A 24,894-nucleotide genomic window follows, 5' to 3' on the forward strand; every position below is an offset into this window, starting at 1 on the left:
ACGTCAAGTGCTGAAGAGCTGGCTCTGAATGGGCAACTAAAGCGGCATCGTCTGCAAAGAGTAGTTCACGGACAAGTTTCTCTTGTGTCTTGGTGTGAGCTTGCAGGCGCCTCAGATTGAAGAGACTGCCATCCGTGCGGTACCGGATGTAAACAGCGTCTTCATTGTTGGGGTCTTACATGGCTTGGTTCAGCATCATGCTGAAGAAGATTGAAAAGAGGGTTGGTGCGAGAACACAGCCTTGCTTCACGCCATTGTTAATGGAGAAGGGTTCAGAGAGCTCATTGCTGTATCTGACCCGACCTTGTTGGTTTTCGTGCAGTTTGATAATCATGTTGAGGAACTTTGGGGGACATCCAATGCGCTCTAGTATTTGCCAAAGCCCTTTCCTGCTCCATCGGGCACACAAAACTCAAAACGGTCAACCAGTTTACCTATCTCGGCTGCACCATTTCATCAGATGCAAGGATCGACAATGAGATAGACAACAGACTCGCCAAGGCAAATAGCGCCTTTGGAAGACTACACAAAAGAGTCTGGAAAAACAAACAACTGAAAAACCTCACAAAGATAAGCGTATACAGAGCAGTTGTCACACCCACACTCCTGTTCGGCTCCGAATCATGGGTCCTCTACCGGCATCACCTACGGTTCCTAGAATGCTTCCACCAGCGTTGTCTCCGCTCCATCCTCAACATCCATTGGAGCGCTTTCAGCCCTAACGTCGAAGTACTCGAGATGGCAGAGGTCGACAGCATCGAGTCCACGCTGCTGAAGATCCAGCTGCGCTGGGTGGGTCACGTCTCCAGAATGGAGGACCATCGCCTTCCCAGGATCGTGTTATATGGCGAGCTCTCCACTGGCCACCGTGACAGAGGTGCACCAAAGAAAAGGTACAAGGACTGCCTAAAGAAATCTCTTGGTGCCTGCCACATTGACCACCGCCAGTGGGCTGATATCGCCTCAAACCGTGCATCTTGGCGCCTCACAGTTTGGCGGGCAGCAACCTCCTTTGAAGAAGACCGCAGAGCCCACCTCACTGACAAAAGGCAAAGGAGAAAAAACCCAACACCCAACCCCAACCAACCAATTTTCCCCTGCAGCCGCTGCAACCGTGTCTGTCTGTCCCGCATCGGACTTGTCAGCCACAAACGAGCCTGCAGCTGACGTGGACTTTTACCCCCCTCCATAAATCTTCGTCCGCGAAGCCAAGCCAAAGACATTGACTGGGATTGCCATACTGTAAAAGGGCTCGATGGCTTGGAGTTTGTCAAACATGTTCAGGGAAGTTTTCTAAATCAATATATGGAAGTACCAATGAGAGAGGATGCAATACTTGCTCTTCTATCAGGGAACCAGACAGAACATGTGACAGAAGTCTGTGTAGGCAAACATTTTGGGTCCAGTAACCAAAATGTCATTAATTTTAAGTTATTTATTGAAAAGGATAGGTCTGATCCTCGAGTTGAGATTCTAAATTGGAGGAAGGCAAATTTTGTGGAAATGAGAAAGGATCTAGGAGGAGTGGATTGGGATAAGTTGTTTTCTGACGAGTGGAAGGCCTTCAGGGGAGAAATTTTGAGAATGCAGGGTTTGCATTTTCCTGTCAGGATTAAAAGCAAAGTTAACAGGCATAGGGAACCTTGGTTTTGACGGAATATTGGTGATCTGGTTAAGAAGGAGTTCAGCAGGTATATGCCACAAGGAGCAAAGGAGGCACTAGAAGCATTCAGAAAAAGCAAGAAAATACTCAAGAAGGAAATCAGGAAGGAAAAAAGATGTGAGGTTGCTCTGGCAGATAATGGGAAGGAAAACCTGAAAGGTTTCTACAAATATGTTAAGAGTGAAAGGATAATAAGGGACAAAATTGGTCCCTGAGAGGATCAGAGTGGTCAACTATGTGTGGAGCATCACGAGATGGGGGGAGATCTTAAGCAGTTTATTTTCCATCAGGATTTACTCAGGTAATTGGCAAAGTAAATGAGAAAGGAAGAGAAACAAACAGGAAAGTCATGGAACAGTTGGAGATTAAGAGGGGGAGGTGCTTTCTGCCTTACAGCAAATAAAGGTAGATTAATCACCTGGGCCGGATATTCCCTTCGATGCTGAAGGGGACTATTGTAGAAATTGCAGGGTCCCTGGCTGATATATTCCAAACGTCCTTGGCCACAGGTGAGGTGCCAGAGGATTGGAGGGTAGTTCATGTTGTCCCATTGTTTTAAAAGGGCTCCAAAAGAAAACCAGGTAATTATAGGCCCGTAAGTCTGACATCAGTAGTGGGTAAATTACTGGAAGGAGATATATAGGTATTTGGACAGTCATGAGCTGATTAAGGACAGTCAGCATGGCTTTGTGTGTGGTAGGTTGTGTTTAACCAATTATAGTTATTCAAGGAGGTTAGCAGGAAGGTAGATGAGGGAAGGGCTGTGGATGTTGTCTACATGGAGTTTAGTAAAGCCTTTGACAAGGTCCCAGATGGGAGGTTAGTTCAGAAGGTTCAGACACTGGGTATTCATGGAGAGCTTGTAAACTGGATTAGAAATTGGCTGTGTGGGAGGAGACAGAGGGTAGTAGTGGATTTTGCTTCTCAGATTGGAGCCCTGTGATTAGTGGTGTGCTTCAGGTATTGGTGCTGGGACCATTGTTGTTTGTTGTCTATACCAATGATCTGGATGATAATGTGGTGAATTAGATCAGCAAGTCTGCTGGTGACACAAAGATTAGCGGTATTGTGGACAGCGAGGAAGGTTATCGAAGTTTGCAGACCAACTGGGAGAATGAAGGACAAACCAAGGTAGGAGATATACTGTAAATGGTAGAGCACTGAGAAGTGCGGAGGAGCAGAGATCTGGGGAATACAGATACATTGTTTCCTGAAGGTGGCGTTGTGGGTGGACAGGGTTGTAAAGAAATCTTTTGGCATCTTAGCTTTTATAAATCAAAGTATTGAATAAAGGAGGATGGGATGTTGTGTTGAAGTTGTTTAAGACATGGGTAAGACCAAATTTGGAGTATTGTGTGTAGTTCAAACTACAGGAAGGAAATAAGTAAGATTGAAAGAAGGCAAAGATTCACCAGGATGTTACTGGGTCTTCAGGAGTTGAGTTACAGCAAAAGATTAATCAGGTAAGGACTTTATTCGAAGAAGAATGAGGGGAGATTTGAGAGGTTTAAAAGATTTTGAGAGGTATAGACAGAGTGGATGCAAATAGGCTTTTTTCCACAGACTGAGGGAGATAAATACGAGAAGGGGGAAAGGTTTAGGGGGAACATGAGGGGAAAGTTCTTCACTCAGAGTGGTGGGAATGTGGAACGTGCTGCCACCTGATGTGGTGATTGAGGCTCGATAGTGTGTTTTAAGAATAAATTGGATAGGTACATGGATGGGAGAGGTCTGGAAGGTTATGGAATGGGAGCAGGCCAGTGGGACTAGGGAGATGATGGTCAGCACAGACTACAGGGGTCGAATGGCCTGTTTCTTGTGCTGCAGCGTTCTATGGTTCTATTGAGTTTAGGAGATGCGATGTTATGATAAAGTTGCATAATACATTGGCGAGGCCAAATTTTGGAGTGTGCAATTTTGGTCAACTAACTACAGGAAAGATAATATGGAAAGAGGGCAGAGAAGATTTATTAGGATGTTCCCTGGACTTTAGGAACTGAGTTACAGGGAAAGGTTAAACAGGTTAAGACTTTATTCCCTGCAGCATTGAAGACTGAGGGGAGATTTGAAAGAGGTATTTAAAATTATGAGGAGGATACACAGAGTAAATGTAGACAGGCTTTTTCCACTGAAGGAGATACAAACCAGAGGCATGGGTTCAGAGTGAAAGGGGAGTGGTGGGAGTGTGGAACGGGCTTTCAGCTGAAGTGATGAATGTGGGCTCAATTTTAATATTTAAGAATTTTGACAGGTACATGGATGAGACAGGTATGGAGGGTTATGGATTGGGTGCAGGTCGGTTGAACTTGGTTATAAAAAATGGTTTGGCACAGTCGAGAAGGGGCTTGTTTCTGTGCTGTAGTGTTGTATGGTTTTATGGTTAGAGGAGTAGGCCATCTGGCCTGTCAAGCCTGTTCCGCCAATGTTATCATGGCTGATCTGATGATTGGCTCATCTGTTCCAACCTGCCATATCCCTTAATTCCCTTACTATGTCAAAATCTCTCCAACCTTATCTTAATCATATTTATTGAGTTTCCCTCCATTCCGACAATGGGCAGTGAATTCCACAGATTCTCCACTCTTCGGGAAAAGCAGTTCCTCCTCATCTCTGTCCTAAACCTACTACCCTGAATCGTGAGACCACGTCTCCTAGTTTCCCCTACCAATGGAAACAACTTATCTACCTCAATGTTATCTTTGACTTCCATAATTTTATACATTTCTGTAAGATCCCCTCTCATTCTAAATTTCAGCAAGTACAGAGGTAGTCCAACCCCTTCATTTTGGAATCAGCCTGGTGGACCTCCTCTGCACCACCTCCAAAGTCAGTCCATCCTTCTTCGAGTCAGGAGACCAGAACTGCATGTGGTTCTCCAGATGCGGCCTCACCAGAACCTTGTGCATTTACAGCAGAACCTCCCTGCTCCTAAATTCCATCCCTCTGGCATGAAGGCCAATGTTCCAATTGCTTTCTTGATAGCCTGCTGCAATCACTTTCCATTTAAATAATATTCTGATCTTCCATTCTACCTTCCAAAGTGGCTCACCTCACATTTTCCAACATTATTCTCCATCTGTCGGAAACTTACCCACTCACTTAACCTATCAATATCTCTCTGCAGACTCTCCGTATCCTCTGACATTGTTCCCATCAGGATGGAGACAAAGAACAAAAGCACAAAGAATGAAGGCAATTTCCAAAATAACACAAATTAAACTGATGATTCTTATTAGTTTGTACCTGGAATGCACACCTGGAGTCGTAATGGTGGCAGATGAATTTATAGCATTCAAACTGCAGCCAAATCAGAAACAAGACAATTGGTTGGGCTTTGAAAGATGGTAGAAAATTAAGACATAGAATAAAGCTGGATTGGGATCAACTTCTATTTTTCACCTTTCAGCCCTTCTGCATTTTAAAATTATATAAAATGTTTATTTACAGCATGGTGGAAGCTGATTTCAGCTATTTAAACACAGGCCACCCATTACACCTAAATTAACCAACAACCCCAGCATTTAAGGCTGGGTGGAAACTGGAGCACCTGGGGAAGCCCACACATTCACAAGGAGAATGTACAAACTCCTTAGAGACAGCGACAGATCAAAATGTGTGTTGCTGGTGTGACAGAGTATGTAGATATGTTTTTGGAAGATAAATTGGGAAAGATTTGTTTGTGTATGTCACATACAAACACTTCGAAACAGATCTTGTTTGAAATACTGGAGCTCTGCTAATGCTAGACATGTCAGCTCCACAGTCTTTGCAAGAGCTTTGGAGAGTGCCTAAGAGACTTCACTAATATATTGTTTACAAAAAGGCAACAGATTAAAGAAAGAAAGAAAGAAAAAGAGAGATCATATCTACAGTGTTAGAGCCAGCAACAGCAACTGGGACTGGAACAGGACAAGCTGGCAAGCTTGTGGAAATCCCCATTTGAAAGATGGGTTGTGAGTTCTTAGTTCAGCCTGGTCAAAGCCTTTGTGCTTTATGCAAGAGGAGAGGACTAGCTGTCTAATGTTTCACTTGGAATAAGAGAAACAAAAAAGAAATCTGTGGTGACCTGAAAGAAGGAGGTTATCATCTGGAGAACTCTGAGGGGGCAAGTTATATCAGCAAGTAAATCAGCGGTGGGTGTCATCATACAACAAATCTCTCTCTCAAAACCAACAAGAACCTTCCTGAACGGTAACCATTTATCTTTCAAGCACCAAAGCCTGGTAAACTTTATAAATGTTAAATTCTGTGCACAGTGTAATATTTGCCTGCAACCAGTGAACTTGGAGGAATGAGAAGTGAGATTGGACTGTGAACCAAAGAACCTTTCTGAATTGACACACGCATTATATACACGTGCACTTAGAATTAGAAGGGAGTTAAGTTAGGTTAGTTGAGTTAAAGTGTGATTCTGCTTTTATGTTTAAAGATAATTCAAAGCAACTTTTGTTTAAGTAACCATTTGTCTTGGTGAATACCTATTGCTGCTGGGTTTTGGGGTCCTCTGGGCTCGTAACACTGGCACTAACTGCTATGCCAACCATGTTACCATGAGTAATGCTGGTTTGCAGAAAATAATTGCTTCTTTAGCCATAATTTTCTTCACTCATGGACCTTGGCTCTACAGTAATGTGTACTGAAAGTTCCAGAGAATCCATGTGGATGAAGGCTGAACAAGAATATTCAGCTATGTAATTGGAACTGTAAAATGGTCATCCTTTCTGTGGTTAACTAGTGGTTTGCATCTTGCAGGGTTGCCTCTGTATTTCTGTTCATGAAGTTTTCTGCGAACAGGAATCATTGACACGTCCCCACCTACCTCCTGAAGCATCTTTCTGATCTGTCGGACATACATTTCGGGATTTTTCTTCATTATGCCAAGGATTCTCTGTCATCATCAGCGGGGGTCTTCCTTGGTCTCCGTCCTTTTGCGATTACTGAGCTCACCAGGATGCTCTTTCTTCTAAATGATGTTCAACACTATTGATTTTGCTCATCCTAAGGTTTGGGTGATTTCTCTTAATAGTTGTTTCTATGGAGGGGTGCTGCTTTGAGGCCAGCTCAATCGGCAGAAAGAAACATGCACTCAACTTTTTATAGAGAAGGCCTAAATGGCTGTTCCAGCATCGCTTTTATGAAGAGCGGTGCAATGATCATGTTTGCATAGCCACTAGTAAGGCCTTGATTATAGATCCTGTTTGATTAGACTTGGCTGCCAGCAGGGGGCTAACACAGAGTATGTAAGATCAGTAATGGAGACTTGCAGCCTCAAGGCCTCATAGTGCAGTTTACAACAATTTTAAAGTAAAGATCCTTTCCTTCATCCATGTGTTGTCCAAGAACTCACAGATACGGATACAAGATGAAACGGTGTCAGAAGTGGGATAAAGGAAATATTTTAAAAAGTAAAATCTAAAGTCAGCAACTGATCAGTGAAGAGAAGCTAATACAGTGAAAAATGGAAGGATTATATCCACCAGCAAAACTTCAGCTGACAGGTAATGCAGCTGAAAATTGGAACAAATTTAAACAGCATTTAGAATATCTTTAGTGGCAGTCAGAGCTGACGAGAAAAGTTATAAAGTGAAAGCATCAGTTTTCTTACATGTTGTGGGTGATGATGCCCTTGACATTTGCTGCTGAAGGAGTCAAAATGAAACTGGGAAAAAAATAATGGAACAGTTTGTGGCATACTGCATACCTAAACGTAACATGATGTTTGAGAGGCACAGATTTTTCACATGTGCACAGAAAATGGAAGAAAGTATTGATCATCATGTGACTAAATTGAGAAACAGAAGCAAAACTTGTGAATTTGGTGGACTGACTGACTCGCTGATAAAAGACAGATGTGTATGGTATTCCAGATAATAGTCTAAGGGAAAGACTGCGGAGAGAGCAAAATCTAGACCTGGAAAAACCCATAGTATTCTGTAGGGCTACAGAAACTAAAAAAGCAGGCAAAAGAGCTGTTCCATGAAACTAGCTGCAACATGGATGCAGTGAGCAAGAACAGACATAAACTGTTTAACAAAAAGTACACTAAAGTGGAAAGAGAGGCATGGCTAGCAAACAAAAAAGAAAGGTACAATCGAAAGCCAAGTCGTCAATGTGGTGCCCAACACCTACCAAAATTGTGTCCAGCATATGCTAAAACATGCTACATGTGCAACAAAAGCACCCATTTTTCCCATTGCTGTAGGAACCAAATGCAACTAAGCAAGGTTCATGCAGTAGATGAAAGGGAGATAGAGTAATTCTATGTAGATGTGGTGACTGAAAACAAGAAAAAAAAACAGAGACTAGATGTTGAGATTAAAAGTTAATAACATACATTTCAGTGAAATTGCACAAATTAATGTAATATCAGAGACTGATTTTATGAAGATTAGACCCAGACCAAAGATAAATGGAACAAAAGTGAAGGTGACAGGATATTCAGTTACCGATATAGCAGTGCAAGAATGCATGGTCATAGTGAAACACAAGAACAAAGAACGCATGCTAGCACTGGAGGCAGGGTGAGTGACGAGGTTGGTGGCGCAAGTTTGATGCTGCGAGGAGACTGTTAGAAATGGTTGGAAGATGGATGGACACTGCTGAGAAGCCTGTAATAATATTGATCATGTTTGCATGGCCACTAGCAAGACCTTGATTATAGTTCCTGTTTGATTAGACTTGGCTGCCAGCAGGGGGTATTACAGTATGCAGATCTGTAATGGAGACTTGTGCTATTTACAACTTTAAAGTAAAGAACCTTTTTCTTCATCCATGTGTGGCCTTAAGAACTCCCATATATGAATACAAGATGAAACAAACGGTGCCCCACTGCATCCTCCAGAGCCGATGGAGGTGGGGCGTCTGATGCCATAGCACAGCTGGTCACTTGACAGCAACTTGGCGTGCTGGAGAGAGGTGACATAGAAGGAGATAAACTACTGATAATGAAGATGGAATAACAATTGTAACAAATGTTATCCATTAATTTAATCTTAAAACTATATTTTATCTAGGTATGATTTAGTAAGTGAGCTTTGGGTTGGTACAGAGTCACAAACAGGTCACAGCACATTTATAGAGAACCAGTGTTTTCAGAGAAGAGAGTTCATTCTCAGAGTCCATGTTTCTTGGACAGACAGAACTAATGGATTTCAAATGGGTCTTAATTACTCAAGAACTGCTGAAGGAAATCATCTGTTTTAAAATTAAAGCCACTTAAACCTCTTGAACAAAGATGAGTTCAGAGGTTGTTATGGATATGAAATGGTTTTGAAAAAGGAACAGAATTTTGGTAGAAATAAGACTAATGGTCATGTGGTTTCCAAGAATTGGGACTCACCTCGGTGATGATGTAACAGTCAATGATTTGGAAAAATATTACCGAATTCAGACATTTTGAGTACAGTTTTGGAAGAGTTCAGTTTGGAGAGTACAGAAGTCAAATCCCTATGGCACAGGGGTTAAACCTTGTGAAAGACAGGGTTGAGTTACAGTAACCAGAATTGGTGCTGTTGTGTGTTACTCCTGGGGAAAGGGGAACACAGAAACAGTGGCTTTTGAAATAAGGAAGACCATTTCACTGTGTCTTTGGAAAAGAGGATAAATTTCTACTGGGTGTTTTTTTGTATGGCCCCTTTGTTTGACCCTTGTCTGGTTTGTGACTTCATTATGGAAGAAAATAGCCACATTTTGAGCAAAGAGACCTGAATATATAATTATAATTATTTCTGAACTGAGAATTTAAGACCTTCAAGCAAGACTAAAATGATGCTGAACTTTTAAAGATTGACTTTTCAAAATGGGACTTTGAATCACACACTCACACACACACACACACACATAGATTCACACCTAGTGAGGGGTTAAATGTAGAGTTAAGTAAGTTTAGTGCTAAGTAATAAATGTTATATTATTAATAGTTCAATAATAACTATTATTTCCCATTGTCTGGTGAATTTTCCATTGCTGTTCCTATGTTAGTGCTAACAAAGTCCCTTTAGTCCCAAACATAATTAAAAGGGTTGTTATTTCGTTACACCGTGCCCCCTCCATAATCTTTGGGACAAATCACTTTTTTCCTTTTCACAGTTTTAAATTTGTAATCAAACAAGTCATATGTAATTAAAGTGCACATTCCAGATTTTATTCAAGGTTATTTGCATACATTTTGGTTTGACCATGTCAAAATATTAGCCTTTTTACACATAGTTCCCCCATTTCAGGGCACCATAATGTTGGGGATATTTGGCTTCACAGATATTTGTGAGTACTCAGGTATGTATAATTGTGCAGGTATAAGAGAAAATAAACTTGCTTGTAAACTTTTGATCACCTTTGGAGTCTGCAGTTGCCATTTTTTAACATGAGGACCAGGGTTGTGCCAATGAAAGTCAAATAAGACAGTATGAGGCTGAAAAACAAGAATAAATCAGTAAGAGACATCACCCAAATCTTAGGATTATCAAAATCAATTGGTTAGAACATCATGAAGAAGAAAGAACGTACTGGTGATCTCAATAATCACAAAAGGACTGGTAGGCCAAGAAAGAACTCCACTGCTAGTGTCAGAAGAATTCTAATCATAATGAGGAAAAATCTCTGAATGTCTGACAGATCAGAAACACTCTTCAAGAGGCAGGTATGGATACATTAATGTCTACTGTCTGCAGAAGACTTCATGAACAGAAATACAGAGGCTACATTGCAATGTGCAAACCACTAGTTAACCACAGACACAGGATGGCCAGATTACAGTTGAGATTACATATCTGAATATTCTTATTCAACTACCCAAGATCCAAAGCAAATCACTTCTGTGAAACATGGTGGTGGAGGTGATGGCCTGGGCATGTTTGCCTATCACAGGTACTAATACATTTATCTTCAATGAGGATGCAACCCCTGATGACAGTGGGAAAATTAATTTGGAGGTGTATAGAAACATCTTATCTGCTCAAGTTCAAGCAAACACCTCCAAACTCATTAGACGATGCTTCATCCTTCAGCAAGATAATGATACCAAACATACTGCTGAAACAACAAGGAAGTTTTTCAAAGCTAAAATCTGGAAAATTCTTGAAAGGCCAAATCAGTCACCCGATCTAAATCCAATTGAGCATGTCTTCCATATGCTGAAGAAAGGGGACAACCCCCTGAAACAAGCAGGAACTGAAGGTGGCTGCAGTAGAGGCCTGGCAGAGCATCACCAGAGATGATACTCAGCTCATGGTGATGTCTATTTTACTCCTTTTACTAAATTTGGCGTGTCAAACCACTCGTGTTTAAAGCTAGGTCAGGTCGGGTCAGAACGTTCACAATGAACCAGGTTCAGTGCGACCTTTTCCATAGGGACCCGGCGTTCCAGTGCAAAAGGAGGCGGGACCTGCAGCATTATCGCGTTGGCGCCCCAGGAAGGTGAATAAGCCTTTTCACCTACCATGGGGGTTAAGTACAGGGATGAAAATGACCCCCATCCCAGTTTCATTGTGTTCACACAGGTAAGTGTAAAATGCAGTGTAAAAGGACCTATAGACTTCAAGCAGTCATTGGATGCAAGAGATATGCCACAAAGTACTAAACATGAGTAATATACACACCATTGCTATGTCCAAAATATTATGGTGTCCTGAAATGAGGGGACTATGTATTAAAAGTCCTTTATTTCTACATGGACAAAAACATGAATACAAAATTCCCTTGAATAAATCTGCAATGTGCACTTGAATCACATGTGAACTGTTTGATTACAAATTTAAAACTGGAGTATAGTGACAAATAAAGGAAAAAGGTGTCTTTGTTCCAGACATTATGGAGACCACTGTCAGTGGTCAGCTGTAGCTGCTTTTGGTATGTTACCAGCAAGGCATACCTTTAAAATATTCTTTATTCTATATGTTGGGAAGTGTTCGTGTTAAGTGCAATAAAACCAAGAAACATCCAACAGTGGAATTACTGTTACTAATATTCGATGTGGTAGGATCAGTCAGTGCTTTTCATTACACTGGTCAAATATGAAAATCTTAAGTTTTTTTTAAATTGTCTCTCACATCCTACTTGAAATTTCATCTTGCTCTTTTTCAAAAGGACACTTAAGAAAGAAGATACAATTGCCCTCAACCATCTGATCTCTCTCCATAACTCTGCATTTTTGCAGTATGGCTTACTTGTACTATGCATGAGATATCTAACTGGTCTGCTCACAAAATGACCATCAGATTTAGATTTCAGATTTATTGTCAGAGTACATACATGACATCGAATACAAAAGAGATTCTTTTTCCTGCGGGCGCAGCAGAATGACCACTTATTGGTAGTGCAAAAAAAGACTCAACAGACATACAAACAATTAAAGAAATATAAACAAACTGACTCTACAATACAGAGAGGAAAAAAATCAATAAAGTGCATGAGTCCTTAAATGAGTCCCTGAATGAGTTTGTTGTTGAGAAGTCTGATGGTGGAGGGGTAGCAGCTGTTCCTGAACCTGGTGGTGCGAGTCTTGTGGCATCAATACCTCTTTCTTGATAGCAGCAGCGAGAACAGAGCTTGTGCTGGGTGGTGTGGGTCTTTGATGATTGCTACTTTCTGATGGTCTCGATGGTGGGAAGGGTTTTGCCTATTATGTCCTGTGCTGTGTCCACTACCTTTTGGAGGACTTCACGCTCAGGGGTATTGGTGTCGCCATACACCAATCAGCTGATCAGCACATTTTCTACCACTCCTCTGTAGCAATTTGTCAGGGTGTCTGGTATCATACCAAACCTCTGCAAAGTCCAGAGAAAGTAGAGGTGCTGACATGCTTTCTTCAAGATGCCATTGGTGTGTTTTGTAGAGGAAACATCCTCCGAGATAGTGACTCCCAAGAACTTAAATGTGCTCACACTTCACCTTTGATCCCCTGAAACTGGATCATACACATCTGGATCACCCTTCTTGAAGTCAACTATCAGCTCCTTAATTTAATGGCATTGAGTGCAAGGTAGTTGATGCACAGTGTCTTACAACTGACAATATCCACCACTTTTGTGTCTTGCATGGCAACCCAGCATTTGCAGACTTTCCTGTTTACTGACAATAAACTTGAATTGCCACAACTATATAAACTTTAAGGCACCAGTATACTCTATTTTGCTAACCTTTGCTTGATATTACATATCAAAGCCCTGTGACTTAAAATTAACCAGCATAAAGAGAAATGAGCAAAAAGATAAGTGAATGGGAAATCACTGATCACCTAGAACAAAGGAATCACCTCATTTTTCAACATGAAATCCATATGCCAATTTCATAACTGATATCAGGGACATACTGCTGAATTGCTTGAACTGATCAATATTGTGTTCTAATTGAGAAGAAAAAAGTAGATTTAAGTTTCGCTATAAACTTACCATTGTTGACTGTGTGTATTGTTTTGTGACTTATTAGTATATTTTGTTTTTATTTTAATTCGAGAGATGGGAGCTTCACAACCCTAATTGCCATTGAGAAGGTGGTGGTGAGCTGCCTTCTTGAAGTCCATGAAATGTGGGTGTCCCACAATGTTATAAAGAATACAACTTGCACATGAAAATAATAATTTGAAGGGAATCATTTGAGAGGCAGAGAGGGTGATAGTGATGGAGTTTCAGGGAGACAGTCACCCCCAAACATCAGGAGGCAGGCAGCTGACTGACTGTCAGGAGAGGGAAGGGGAATAGACAGAGAGCAGTGCACCCCTGTGGCCGTTCCCATCAACAATACATATACCATTTTGGATTCTGTTGGTGGGGATGACCCATCATGGACAAATTGTATTGGTCACATCTCTAGCACCAAGACTGAACTCTCAGCTCAGAAAAGAAGGAAGGAGGGAGAAGAGGAGAGCAGCATGGATTGGGGATTTGACAGTTAGGGGGACTGATAGGAGGTTCTGTGGGAGAGATCGACAATCCCAGATGGTCTGTTGCCTCCCTGATGCCAAGGTCTGCAATATCTCAGATCGAGTTCTCAGTATTCTTAGGAGGGAGGGTGAGCAGCCAAATGTTGTGATCCACGTAAGGACCAATGAGATGGGTAGGAAGGGTGAGGAGGTCCAGCGAAGAGGATTTAGGGAGTGAGGTGTAAAGTTGAAGGACAGGACCTCCAGGGTTGCGATCTCAGGAGTATAAATTAATGCAACTGAATACATGACTAGAGAGAGATGGTGCAGAAGGTTCATGTTTCTGGACAATTGGGCTCTGTTGCAGGGAAGGTGGGACCTCTTCCGACAGGACGGTTTGCACCTGAACTGAAGGGGGGAATAACATCCTTGAAGGAAAGTTTACTAATGCTGCTCTGGGGGGTTTAAACTAGATTGGCAGTGGGGTGGAAACCAGTGTTAGAGCAGATAGTGAGGTGGAGGAGAAAGGTCATATGAAGACTGCATGTATAGAAAGAAATCAAACGTTTGTATGTTGTGGAAATGTTCTCAAATGTATTTATTTCAAGGCGAATAGTATTGTCGGAAAGGCAGATGAGATTAGGGGGTGGATTGGCACGTGGAATTATGACATTACTGCAGAAGGGGCAGGACTGGCAGCTCAATGTTCCAGGGTTCCATTGTTTCAGACGTGATGGGGGGAGGGATGAAAGGGATTGCCAGTCAGGGAAAATATCACAGCTGTGCTTAGACAGGACATCCCAGAGGGCTCATCTACAGAGGCCACATGGAATGGAAAAGGTGGTAGGGCTACTGATAGGGCTATATTATAGATCACCCAATTGGATGATCAAATCTGTAGAGATCGCAGACCGATGTAAGAAAGAGAAAGTCGTGATAGTAGGAGATTTTAACTTTCCACATATTGACTGGGACTCCTGAACTTAAAAAGGCTGGATGGCTTGGAGTTTGTCAAATGTGTTCAGGGAGATTTTCTAACTCAATATATAAAGGTACCAATGAGAGAGGATGTGATACTTGATCTCCTATTTGGAAACCAGACAGGACAGGAGACAAATGTCTGTGTAGGAGAACATTTTGGGACCAGTGACCATGATGTCATTAGTTTTGGTAATTATGGAGAAGGATAGGTCTGGTCCTCGAGTTGAGATTCTAAATTGGAGAAAGGCCAATTTTGAGGAAATGAGAAAGGATCTAGGAGGAGTGGATTGGGATAAGTTGTTTTCTAGCAAGAATGTGTTCAGTAAATGGAAGGCCTTCAAAGGCAACATTTAAAGAGTGTAGAGTTTGCATGTTCTTGTCAGGGTTAAAGGCAAAGTTACCAGGCATAGGGAACCTTGGTTTTCAAGGGATATTGGGGATCTGGTTAAGAAGAAGAGAGAGGCGCCAGCTGAAGACTCATGCATGCACACATGTATCAAGATGGCCGCACCCAGCCTATGGACCCCAGGACACCGAATAACACATCTCTTGACTCTTACATGCCCTGTATCCCTGTTATAGTTTGTCAAATACAACAAAAATCTACAATGAAAAGATTTGATTAAAAAGTTTGCTTTAAGACTTCAGTACTCCACATGCATGTCCAAAATTCCAACTCGCGTCCATTCCAAGATTTGACCGATCCTTTTGTCACAATTACAGTCGTAAGTCAGGGAGTACCTGTGAACAGTAAATGGTAGACCACTGAGCAGTGCGGAGGAACAAAGGGATCTGGGAATACAGAATTATAATTCCCCGAAAGTGGTGTCACAGGTGGGCAGGATTGTTAAGAAAACTTTTGACCCTCAAAGTATTGAATACAGGAGTAGGGATGTGTGATAGTACAGATCTATCACCAATGTACATAGTGTACATAGTTACTGTATCTAGACCATGCTTACAGCGATTGGCTGAGAGCTAAGCCACGCCTACTGTCTGGGCCTTAAAGGGTTGTGTCCCTAGCCAGGTCGGATCATTCCGGACTGGTCGGCCACCTGTGAAGAGCTCCTGTCTTTTGCTAATAAAAGCCTTGGTTTGGATCAACAAGTCTTTGGTTCTTTCGACGAGCTCTACAATTTTATTAGCAAAAAGATTTTTTGTTGAAAGGGATGGAGCGTTTAACTCGGCCAGAAAAACTTGATATCGACCCACAGTCAGCGACAGCCTTCAAAGCCTTTAAGTTCTTGCTGCTGAACTTTGAAAACTTCCTGAGATTCATTGAGGTGGAGGAGGATAACCAGCGTCTAACAGCATTGCTGTCTATGGTGTCCTTGAGAGTCTATGAGAACATCCAGGATGAGACCACTTACACCGCAGCCATAAAGGTACTGAAAGAACTGTATAATCAACTGGTGAACAGAGTTCATGCCCGGCCCGTGCTTGCTTCGAGGAAGCAACAGCCCGGCGAGTCCAGCAGGGCATATTTACAAGTATTAAAGACATTGGGCAAGGACTGTAACTGTGTGGACAAAACTGCTGCCGAGATCACAATGATCTCGTCCGGGATGCCTATGTGGCCGGGCTCCGATCGAATGAAGTGAGGCTGCGCTTGCTCGAGCAAGGGGTAGAAAAACTAGAGGACGTGGCCTGGATTGCAATCACAATGGAGGATGCAGCCTTAAAGTCCACCGAGTTCTCTAGGGACTGGACCCCTCGTTCTGATGTGAGTAGAGTGCCCTTCTACCCTACCACTGAAGGCCTATCGGCTGCTGCTACCCTGCCCCCTGCGAACCCAAAATGTTATTTCTGCAGGAGGGACAAATACAGCAGGTCCCAGTGCCCAGCAAGAAAAGCCAGGTGCCAGAAGTGCCTTAAAAAGGGCCACTTTGCTGCAGTCTGTAGGTCTAAAATGGCCACCGGCAAACACAGTGCCTCGTGTGAAGCCCAATCGCCACTATCCCATTCAAACTCTTCTTCCCCAGAGCACTTGTCCAATGAGAGCGAGGGCTCCCCTGCACAGCAACGCCTGACGTCACGGAGACGCCGATCCCGGAAGGGGCAGCCCACCCTCGCAATCATGGTGTTGGCCCGCCTCTTGCCCCGTGCAGAACACTCGACGCTACCGCCACTGCTGCCGCCGCCACAGACACCCCTGGGGCCGACGCTACCGCCGCTGCTGCTGCCGCCACAGACACCCCTGGGGCCGATGCTACCGCCGCTGCTGCCGCCGCCACAAACACCACCGGGGCCGACGCTACCGCTGCTGCTACCGCCGACACAGCCACCCTCGCGGCCAACCAGGTACTCACCCTAGCGTCCATCACCGACGACCGCCAGGGCCCGACCGCCCGACCAACGACCTACCCACCGCCAATCGCGAGCAACTACAAACCCCACTACTTACCATTCACCTGCCGACGCCGCCACAACAGCACTTCCGTGAGGTCCTCCAACCTGCTCCTCGAGCATTGACTACGTCATCCCGTTGCGTGATGTCATCCCGTTGCGTGACGTCATTGCGCAAAACTCCCCTGTCAACTACTTCATTAACACTAAACCAGCAATGCTCTCATACCCTCACCAGAGCAATGGAACTGATTAAAGTGCATGGACACTACACCAAATGCTTATTTGACTCTGGGTCAACTGACAGTTTTATCCAGCCAGATCTGGCCCTCCGTTGGGGACTTGACATTATCCCCACTACCCAGAGGATCTCATTAGCGACGAGGTCGCACTCGACTGGGATAAAGGGGTATTGCATCGCCACGCTGGAAGTACAGGGCGTAACGGTCACCCACTTCAAATTATTCATCCTTCCCCAGTTGTGCACCCCAGTGTTGCTGGGATTAGACTTTCAGTGTCAGTTTTGAACGGTGTCCCTACACTTTGAGGGACCCCACGCCCCCCTCTCGTTCTGCCATCGCCCCACCCCTGAAGCACCCGAGCAACCCGCCCCCGTGCCCCGGGGCCACTCCTGTGGCCTTTCCACACTCCGGATTGCCCCGCCAGCACTCTTCACAAACCTCACCCCTGGCTGGAAGCCTGTGGCCACCAAAAGTCGGCAATATAGTTACGAAAACAGGCAATTTATTAGGAGTGAGGTGCGTAGATTGCTGGATGAGGGCATCATCTAACCCAGTTCAAGCCCATGGAGAGCCCAGGTGGTGGTTGTCAAGAACGGAGAAAAACTACGGATGGTGGTCGACTATAGCCAGACCATTAACCGCTTCACGCTCCTGGATGCGTACCACCTGCAACGCATCATGGATGTGGTGAACCAGATCGCCCAATACCGCATTTTCTCCACCATTGACCTACATTCGGCCTACCACCAGCTCCCGATCCGCTGTGAGGACCGACCATTCACGGCCTTTGAAGCGAATGGGAGGCTATATCAATTTCTCAGGGTACCATTCGGGGTCACGAATGGTGTCGCGGTCTTCCAGCGGGAAATGGACAGGATGGTGGACCAGAATGGGCTAACCGCTACCTTCCCGTATCTGGACAATATCACCATCTGCGGCCACGACACGCAGGACCACGACGCCAACCTAGACAAATTTCTTCAAACTGCCCATCGGCTGAACCTGACTTACAATTTGGACAAATGTGTCTTCCGGACCACACGACTCGCTATTCTAGGTTGCGTGGTGGAGAACGGGATAGTCATGCCAGATCCTGACCGCATGCATCCCCTAATGAACTTACCCCACCCCCCATACCCAGAAAGCTCTCAATCGCTGCCTGGGCCTTTTCTCGTATTACGCCCAATGGGTTCCACACTAAGCCGACAAGGCGCGTCCTCTTATCAAGATCACCTCCTTTCCCCTCTCGACCGAAGCCACAGCGGCTTTCGATCGAATCAAATCCGACATTGCTGCTGCAACGCTGCACGTGATCGATGAGTCTGTCCCTTTTCAAGTCGAGAGCGATGCATCCGACTTCGCCCTGGCAGCCACCTTGAACCAGGCCGGTCGGCCTGTAGCCTTCTTCTCCAGAACCCTCCAGGGTCCGGAGAGTAGACACTCCTCGATCGAGAAGGAGGCCCAGGCCACAGTTGAAGTGGTGCGTCGTTGGAGACATTACCTCGCTGGGAGGCGCTTTACACTGCTGACTGATCAACGCGTGGTCTCCTTCATGTTCAGCAACACCCAGCGTGGTAAGATAAAAAAAACGACAAAATCGCCAGATGGAGAATCGAACTCTCCACCTTTAACTATGACATCCTGTACCAGCCTGGTAAGCTCAACGACCCGCCTGACGCACTCTCCAGGAGGACGTGCGCCAGCATACAGATGGACAGACTACAGAAACTTCATGAGGCGCTCTGTCATCCAGGGTTTGCCCACTTTGTGAAGGCACGCAACCTACCCTACACAGTCGAGGAGATCCGCTCCATGACCCGAGCCTGATTGGTGTGCGCTGAATGCAAGCCCCACTTCATCCGTCAAGCCACCCGCCCCTTCGAGCGTCTTAGCGTAGACTTCAAGGGGCCCCTACCGTCGACCAACCGTAATACCTACATCCTTACGGCCATTGACAAGTAATCCCGCTTCCCGTTCGCTGTGCCCTGCCCAGACACCACTGCCACCTCAGTGATACAGGCCCTTCACAGTATTTTCGCCATTTTCGGATACCCCAATTCCATCCACAGTGACAGGGGGTCCTCATTCATGAGCGCGGAGCTGCAACAGTACCTTCTGGAGTGTGGTATCGCTTCAAGCAGGACCACGAGCTATAACTCACGCGGTAACGGCCAGGTCGAGAGGGAGAATGCCACCATATGGAGAGTGGTTTACTGGCAGGAGGTTCTCACTAGTGCCTTACACTCCATCCACTCCCTCCTATGTACTGCAACAAATGCCACCCCCCACGAAAGGATGTTCCTTTTCCCGAGGAAATCCGAATCAGGAACCACTCTACCGGCATGGCTCACCGTCCCTGGCCCCGTCCTTTTGCGACACCACGTCCGGCACTCAAAGAATGACCCCTTGGTCGACCGAGTGACTCTACTCCACGCGAACCCACATTACGCCTACGTTGAGTTCCCAGACGGGCGGGAGGACACTGTTTCGGTGCGGGACCTAGCTCAGCACGCGGTAGACCCAGCAAACCCCCCAACCCAACCTTCCCAAACTCTTTATTCCCCAGGCCCCGTGCCGCAACACAAGGACCAACACCACCCCAACGACCCGGGCCACCCTGCCGACAACACGACTGGGGAATTGAGCGACAGAGCAGTCGCACCCGACGAGCCCGCTGGCGACACCATCCCAGCGACCCCAATCCCGGCACCACGGCGGTCACGCCAGATGGTCAGACCCCCTGACTGCTACAGTCCTTGACTTGCCCCTTCCTTTCATTCTCTCCCTCGTTTTATTTTTTGTTTTTTTTTTCCAGGGTCAGTTCTCCAAGAAGGGGTGAATGTGGTAGTACAGATCTATCACCAATGTACATAGTGTATATAGTTACTGTATCTAGACTGTGCTTACAGCGATTGGCTGAGAGCTAAGCCACGCCTATTATCTGGGCCTTAAAGGGTTGTGTCCCTAGCCAGGTCGGATCATTCCGGACTGGTCGGCCACCTGTGAAGAGCTCCTGTCTTTTGCTAATAAAAGCCTTGGTTTGGATCAACAAGTCTTTGGTTCTTTCGACAAGCTCTACAGGATGTTAATAGTGATAGGGATTGTTATAGGGATTGTATAAGGCATCAGATAGGCCAAATTTGAAATACTCTGTGCAGTTCTGGTCGCCAAACTATTGGAAGGATATCCGTAAAGTTGAAAGAGTGTAGAGAAGATTTACAGGATATTGCCGGGTCTTCAGGAGTTGCATTACAGGGAAAGATTAAACAGGTTGGGACTTTATACTTTGGAGAGTAGAAGAATGAGGGGAGATTTTATAGAGGTTTACAAGATTATTAGGGGTATAGACAGAGTAAATGCGAGTAGGTTCTTTTCACTTAGATGAGGAGAGATAAATACGAGAGGACATGGCTTTAAGGTGAAAAGGAAAAACTTTAGAGGGAACTTCACTCAAAAAATGGTGGGAGTGTGGAACGAGCTGCTATCTGATGCAGTAAATGCAGGCTCACTCTTAAATTATAATAATAAATTGGATAGTTACCTGGATGGGAGAGGTCTGGAGGATTATGGAATGGGTGCAGGAACAGACTAGAATGGCCTGTTTTCTGTGCTGTGGCATTCTCTGGATCTATGTGATGCTGGCCATTGTTTTGGATTTTTTGGAAGAGGAACGCCAAACACATTAAATCCAAAAGGGCATGCATGCTTTGAGGAATTGTGCATACCTTGAAAAATGGCTTTGAATATGTTGTCTTATCAAGCATTGTTATTGATTGGGCATAATTCATCCTCAAAAGTACAAGTGTTTATCAGGAAAACCTTTCGTGTTGACTTGCCTTATGCAGAATCTTGATTTTTGCCCTTGTTAAGTTTGTGCTGTAGATTCATCCATCAAGCACAAGAAACATTCTGCTCCATAAAAAAATATTTTCAATGGTGATTTGTTTCAAAGCAATAATGCAAGTTGTTACACAATTAATCTGAAATAATGGCTATCAAAAATGATCCAGGTACTATCTCAAGGATATGTTACAAAAAGCCATTAATCGTGGTTAATTAGTATCATAAACAGATGATCGAACAACTGAAAAGTGGCAAAGCAGCAGGTATGGATGGAATCCCCCCAGAGGTCTGGAAGGCTGGCGGCAAAACTGCATGCCAAACTGCATGAGTTTTTCAAGCTTTGTTGGGACCAAAGAAAACTGCCTCAGGATCTTCGTGATGCCACCATCATCACCCTGTACAAAAACAAAGGCGAGAAATCAGACTGCTCAAACTACAGGGGAATCACGCTGCTCTCCATTGCAGGCAAAATCTTCGCTAGGATTCTACTAAATAGAATAATACCTAGTGTGGCCGAGAATATTCTCCCAGAATCACAGTGCGGCTTTCGAGCAAACAGAGGAACTACTGACATGGTCTTTGCCCTCAGACAGCTCCAAGAAAAGTGCAGAGAACAAAACAAAGGACTCTACATCACCTTTGTTGACCTCACCAAAGCCTTCGACACCGTGAGCAGGAAAGGGCTTTGGCAAATACTAGAGCGCATCGGATGTCCCCCAAAGTTCTTCAACGTGATTATCCAACTGCACGAAAACCAACAAGGTCGGGTCAGATACAGCAATGAGCTCTCTGAACCCTTCTCCATTAACAATGGCGTGAAGCAAGGCTGTGTTCTGGCACCAACCCTCTTTTCAATCTTCTTCAGCATGATGCTGAACCAAGCCATGAAAGACCCCAACAATGAAGACGCTGTTTACATCCGGTACCGCACGGATGGCAGTCTCTTCAATCTGAGGCGCCTGCAAGCTCACACCAAGACACAAGAGAAACTTGTCCGTGAACTACTCTTTGCAGACGATGCCACTTTAGTTGCCCATTCAGAGCCAGCTCTTCAGCGCTTGACGTCCTGCTTTGCGGAAACTGTCAAAATGCTTGGCCTGGAAGTCAGCCTGAAGAAAACTGAGGTCCTCCATCAGCCAGCTCCCCACCATGACTACCAGCCCCCCCACATCTCCATCGGGCACACAAAACTCAAAACGGTCAACCAGTTTACCTATCTCGGCTGCACCATTTCATCAGATGCAAGGATCGACAATGAGATAGACAACAGACTCGCCAAGGCAAATAGCGCCTTTGGAAGACTACACAAAAGAGTCTGGAAAAACAACCAACTGAAAAACCTCACAAAGATAAGCGTATACAGAGCCGTTGTCATACCCACACTCCTGTTCGGCTCCGAATCATGGGTCCTCTACCGGCATCACCTACGGCTCCTAGAACGCTTCCACCAGCGTTGTCTCCGCTCCATCCTCAACATCCATTGGAGCGCTTTCATCCCTAACGTCGAAGTACTTGAGATGGCAGAGGTCGACAGCATCGAGTCCACGCTGCTGAAGATCCAGCTGCGCTGGGTGGGTCACGTCTCCAGAATGGAGGACCATTGCCTTCCCAAGATCGTGTTATATGGCGAGCTCTCCACTGGCCACCATGACAGAGGTGCACCAAAGAAAAGGTACAAGGACTGCCTAAAGAAATCTCTTGGTGCCTGCCACATTGACCACCGCCAGTGGGCTGATATCGCCTCAAACCGTGCATCTTGGCGCCTCACAGTTTGGCGGGCAGCAACCTCCTTTGAAGAAGACCGCAGAGCCCACCTCACTGACAAAAGGCAAAGGAGGAAAAACCCAACACCCAACCCCAACCAACCAATTTTCCCCTGCAGCCGCTGCAACCGTGTCTGCCTGTCCCGCATCGGACTTGTCAGCCACAAACGAGCCTGCAGCTGACGTGGACTTTTACCCCCTCCATAAATCTTCGTCCGCGAAGCCAAGCCAAAGAAAAGAAGAAGAAACAGATGTAAATCAGGTATTGTTTCATACCAAACAAAAAATATGAGATATAGATTTTAATCTCTCCAGTTAAATATATGCAACATTAATTCAAGAGAAAAAAATTAATTTGGACTTTTCTTTTCATTTACTAGTAATCTTCACTGGTATTTACTGCAAACTGTTGAAATTGCAGCCATCTTCCGCAGAACACATGCTGTGGTTTTGAAAGTCTTTCTATTTGTTGCCAGGAGATCAAGAATTATTTGCTTCCACTCCAGTTTGGAGAAGTGGAAGATGTCTCCATGCATATTCGTCTAATGTGGTCTGCAGTTACACGGTTTGTAGTAGTTAGTGCAATGCTATTAAGGCACCAGCAATTGGGACCAGAGTTCAAAACCCACGCTGTCTGTAAGGAGTTTGGACGTTTTCCCCTGGGGTCTCTTGTATCCATGTATACAAGAAAAAAAATCTCCCCCTCTCTCCTTCCCTTCCCCCTCACCCTCCCCCAAAATATATCAATGAAAGAAAAGTAAGAAAAAGAAAAAAGAGTTGCGAAAATGTTAAGGGCTTTTGAGGATGGTGGTGTAGGAACAAGTGTTGTGGCTAAGAGCCAGGGGATAGGGAGGGATGGATGGGGAGAGATGAACAGACGAGGGAAAATCCTGGAAGGAGACGGGAAGACGTGGCTGGTGGTGGGATCCCATTCCAGCTGGCAGAAATGACAGTATATTGGGTTATGGACACTAGTGAGTGAAAAGTGAAGATCAGGTGAACTCTTCCTCTGTCCTGTCAGAAAGAAGACATTCAGGAAATACCTGGCCCCTAAGACCAACCAGTGACAGGAATGAATTGGAAGTAACAAACATAACCAGGTCCATTACAGGGTCATCTGAATGCATCTAGGTGAGGAATTTCCTCAAAAAAAGCAGCCAATTAAAATAAGATTGACAAGTTTTTATCTCAAATTAATTTCCTTAGTCTGAATGATAGTTTTGAAAGTTTTGAAATGAGAGATTTGAAATTAATGAGGTAATTAGTTCATTGCAAAATAAATTGTCAGGAGAAGATGGATTTCCTGTAGCATTTTATAAGAAATTATGCAATGTAGGCACATTCTCTGCCGGAAGGAATCTTTTTTTAAATGGCAATTATTACAGTAATTCCAAAAAGAAATCCATTTAAAGCAGTATCTTATAGACCCATTTCATTATAAAATATTAGCAAATAGATTGGCAAAGTATTTACCAAAATTAATACATATGGATCAAATTAGATTTGTTAAGGGTTGGAAATCTCCAGATAATGTAGCGAGGCTTCTTAGGGAGGGAGGGAGGGAGGTTTGGAGAAACACTGCTTCGTCTGGTTGCACATGTACAGTAAGATGATGATAAATCTGAACTTGATATCCCAAGCTATGCAAGGTATTATTGTGGTGCAGTAATTATGTTACTGGAACAACAGCCACAAAGCTAGATGAACAATGAAGAAACCAGAGTTCAAATGTCACTGAATAAACTGTGGAATTGGGGGCATGGCAAGACAGCTTAGGAAGAAGACGTGTGAAAGCACCTCTCCTCAGCAGAATAATTAATGCCCAAAAGATAGAGACATTCAAAATATTTAAAACTTTTTCTGAGAAGTTTTAAGTCTCAAGAATGAAGACTTAAAATAATGAAGAAATAATGAAGAAAACAAAAGCCCAACCTGGGAAGAAATTACATTTGAAAAGAGCAGAGAGTACAGAAGAACTGAGGCCTACCTTTCAGAAGGATCCACGAGTCTCAAGCACTGTGTTCTGAAGATGCAGAGGATCACCCAGGCAAGGTTCTCTATTACACCGATGCCCTCTTTGCGTTTGAAATTGCAAGATGGTGCCAGTGCGGCGAGTCCTGCTTCGGAGTAGGGGGACGCGAGCGTTACACAGGACAAGTGCCCAAGGAGGTCAGGGAGCGTGCAGACAAGTGCTCTGTA

General features: G+C 44.5%; 1 protein-coding gene across 2 annotated transcripts in view; it reads right to left on the reverse strand.

Moving 5' to 3' along the window:
- Positions 1-24,894, reverse strand: part of LOC138738985 (glypican-6-like) — a 699,276-nt gene that overhangs the window by 634,771 nt on the left and 39,611 nt on the right. Inside the window, exon 2 of one of the 2 annotated variants that reach the window (XM_069890289.1) lies at positions 9,996-10,073. The exons of the other annotated variant lie outside the window; for it this stretch is intronic. Coding sequence (XP_069746390.1) covers positions 9,996-10,017 — 22 coding nt within the window. The 5' untranslated portion in view covers positions 10,018-10,073. The remainder of the gene's footprint in view (positions 1-9,995; positions 10,074-24,894) is intronic. 2 annotated transcript variants of the gene reach the window in all.

This window comes from Narcine bancroftii, chromosome 7, assembly GCF_036971445.1.
Source record: "Narcine bancroftii isolate sNarBan1 chromosome 7, sNarBan1.hap1, whole genome shotgun sequence".
NCBI classification, from domain to species: Eukaryota; Metazoa; Chordata; class Chondrichthyes; order Torpediniformes; family Narcinidae; genus Narcine; species Narcine bancroftii.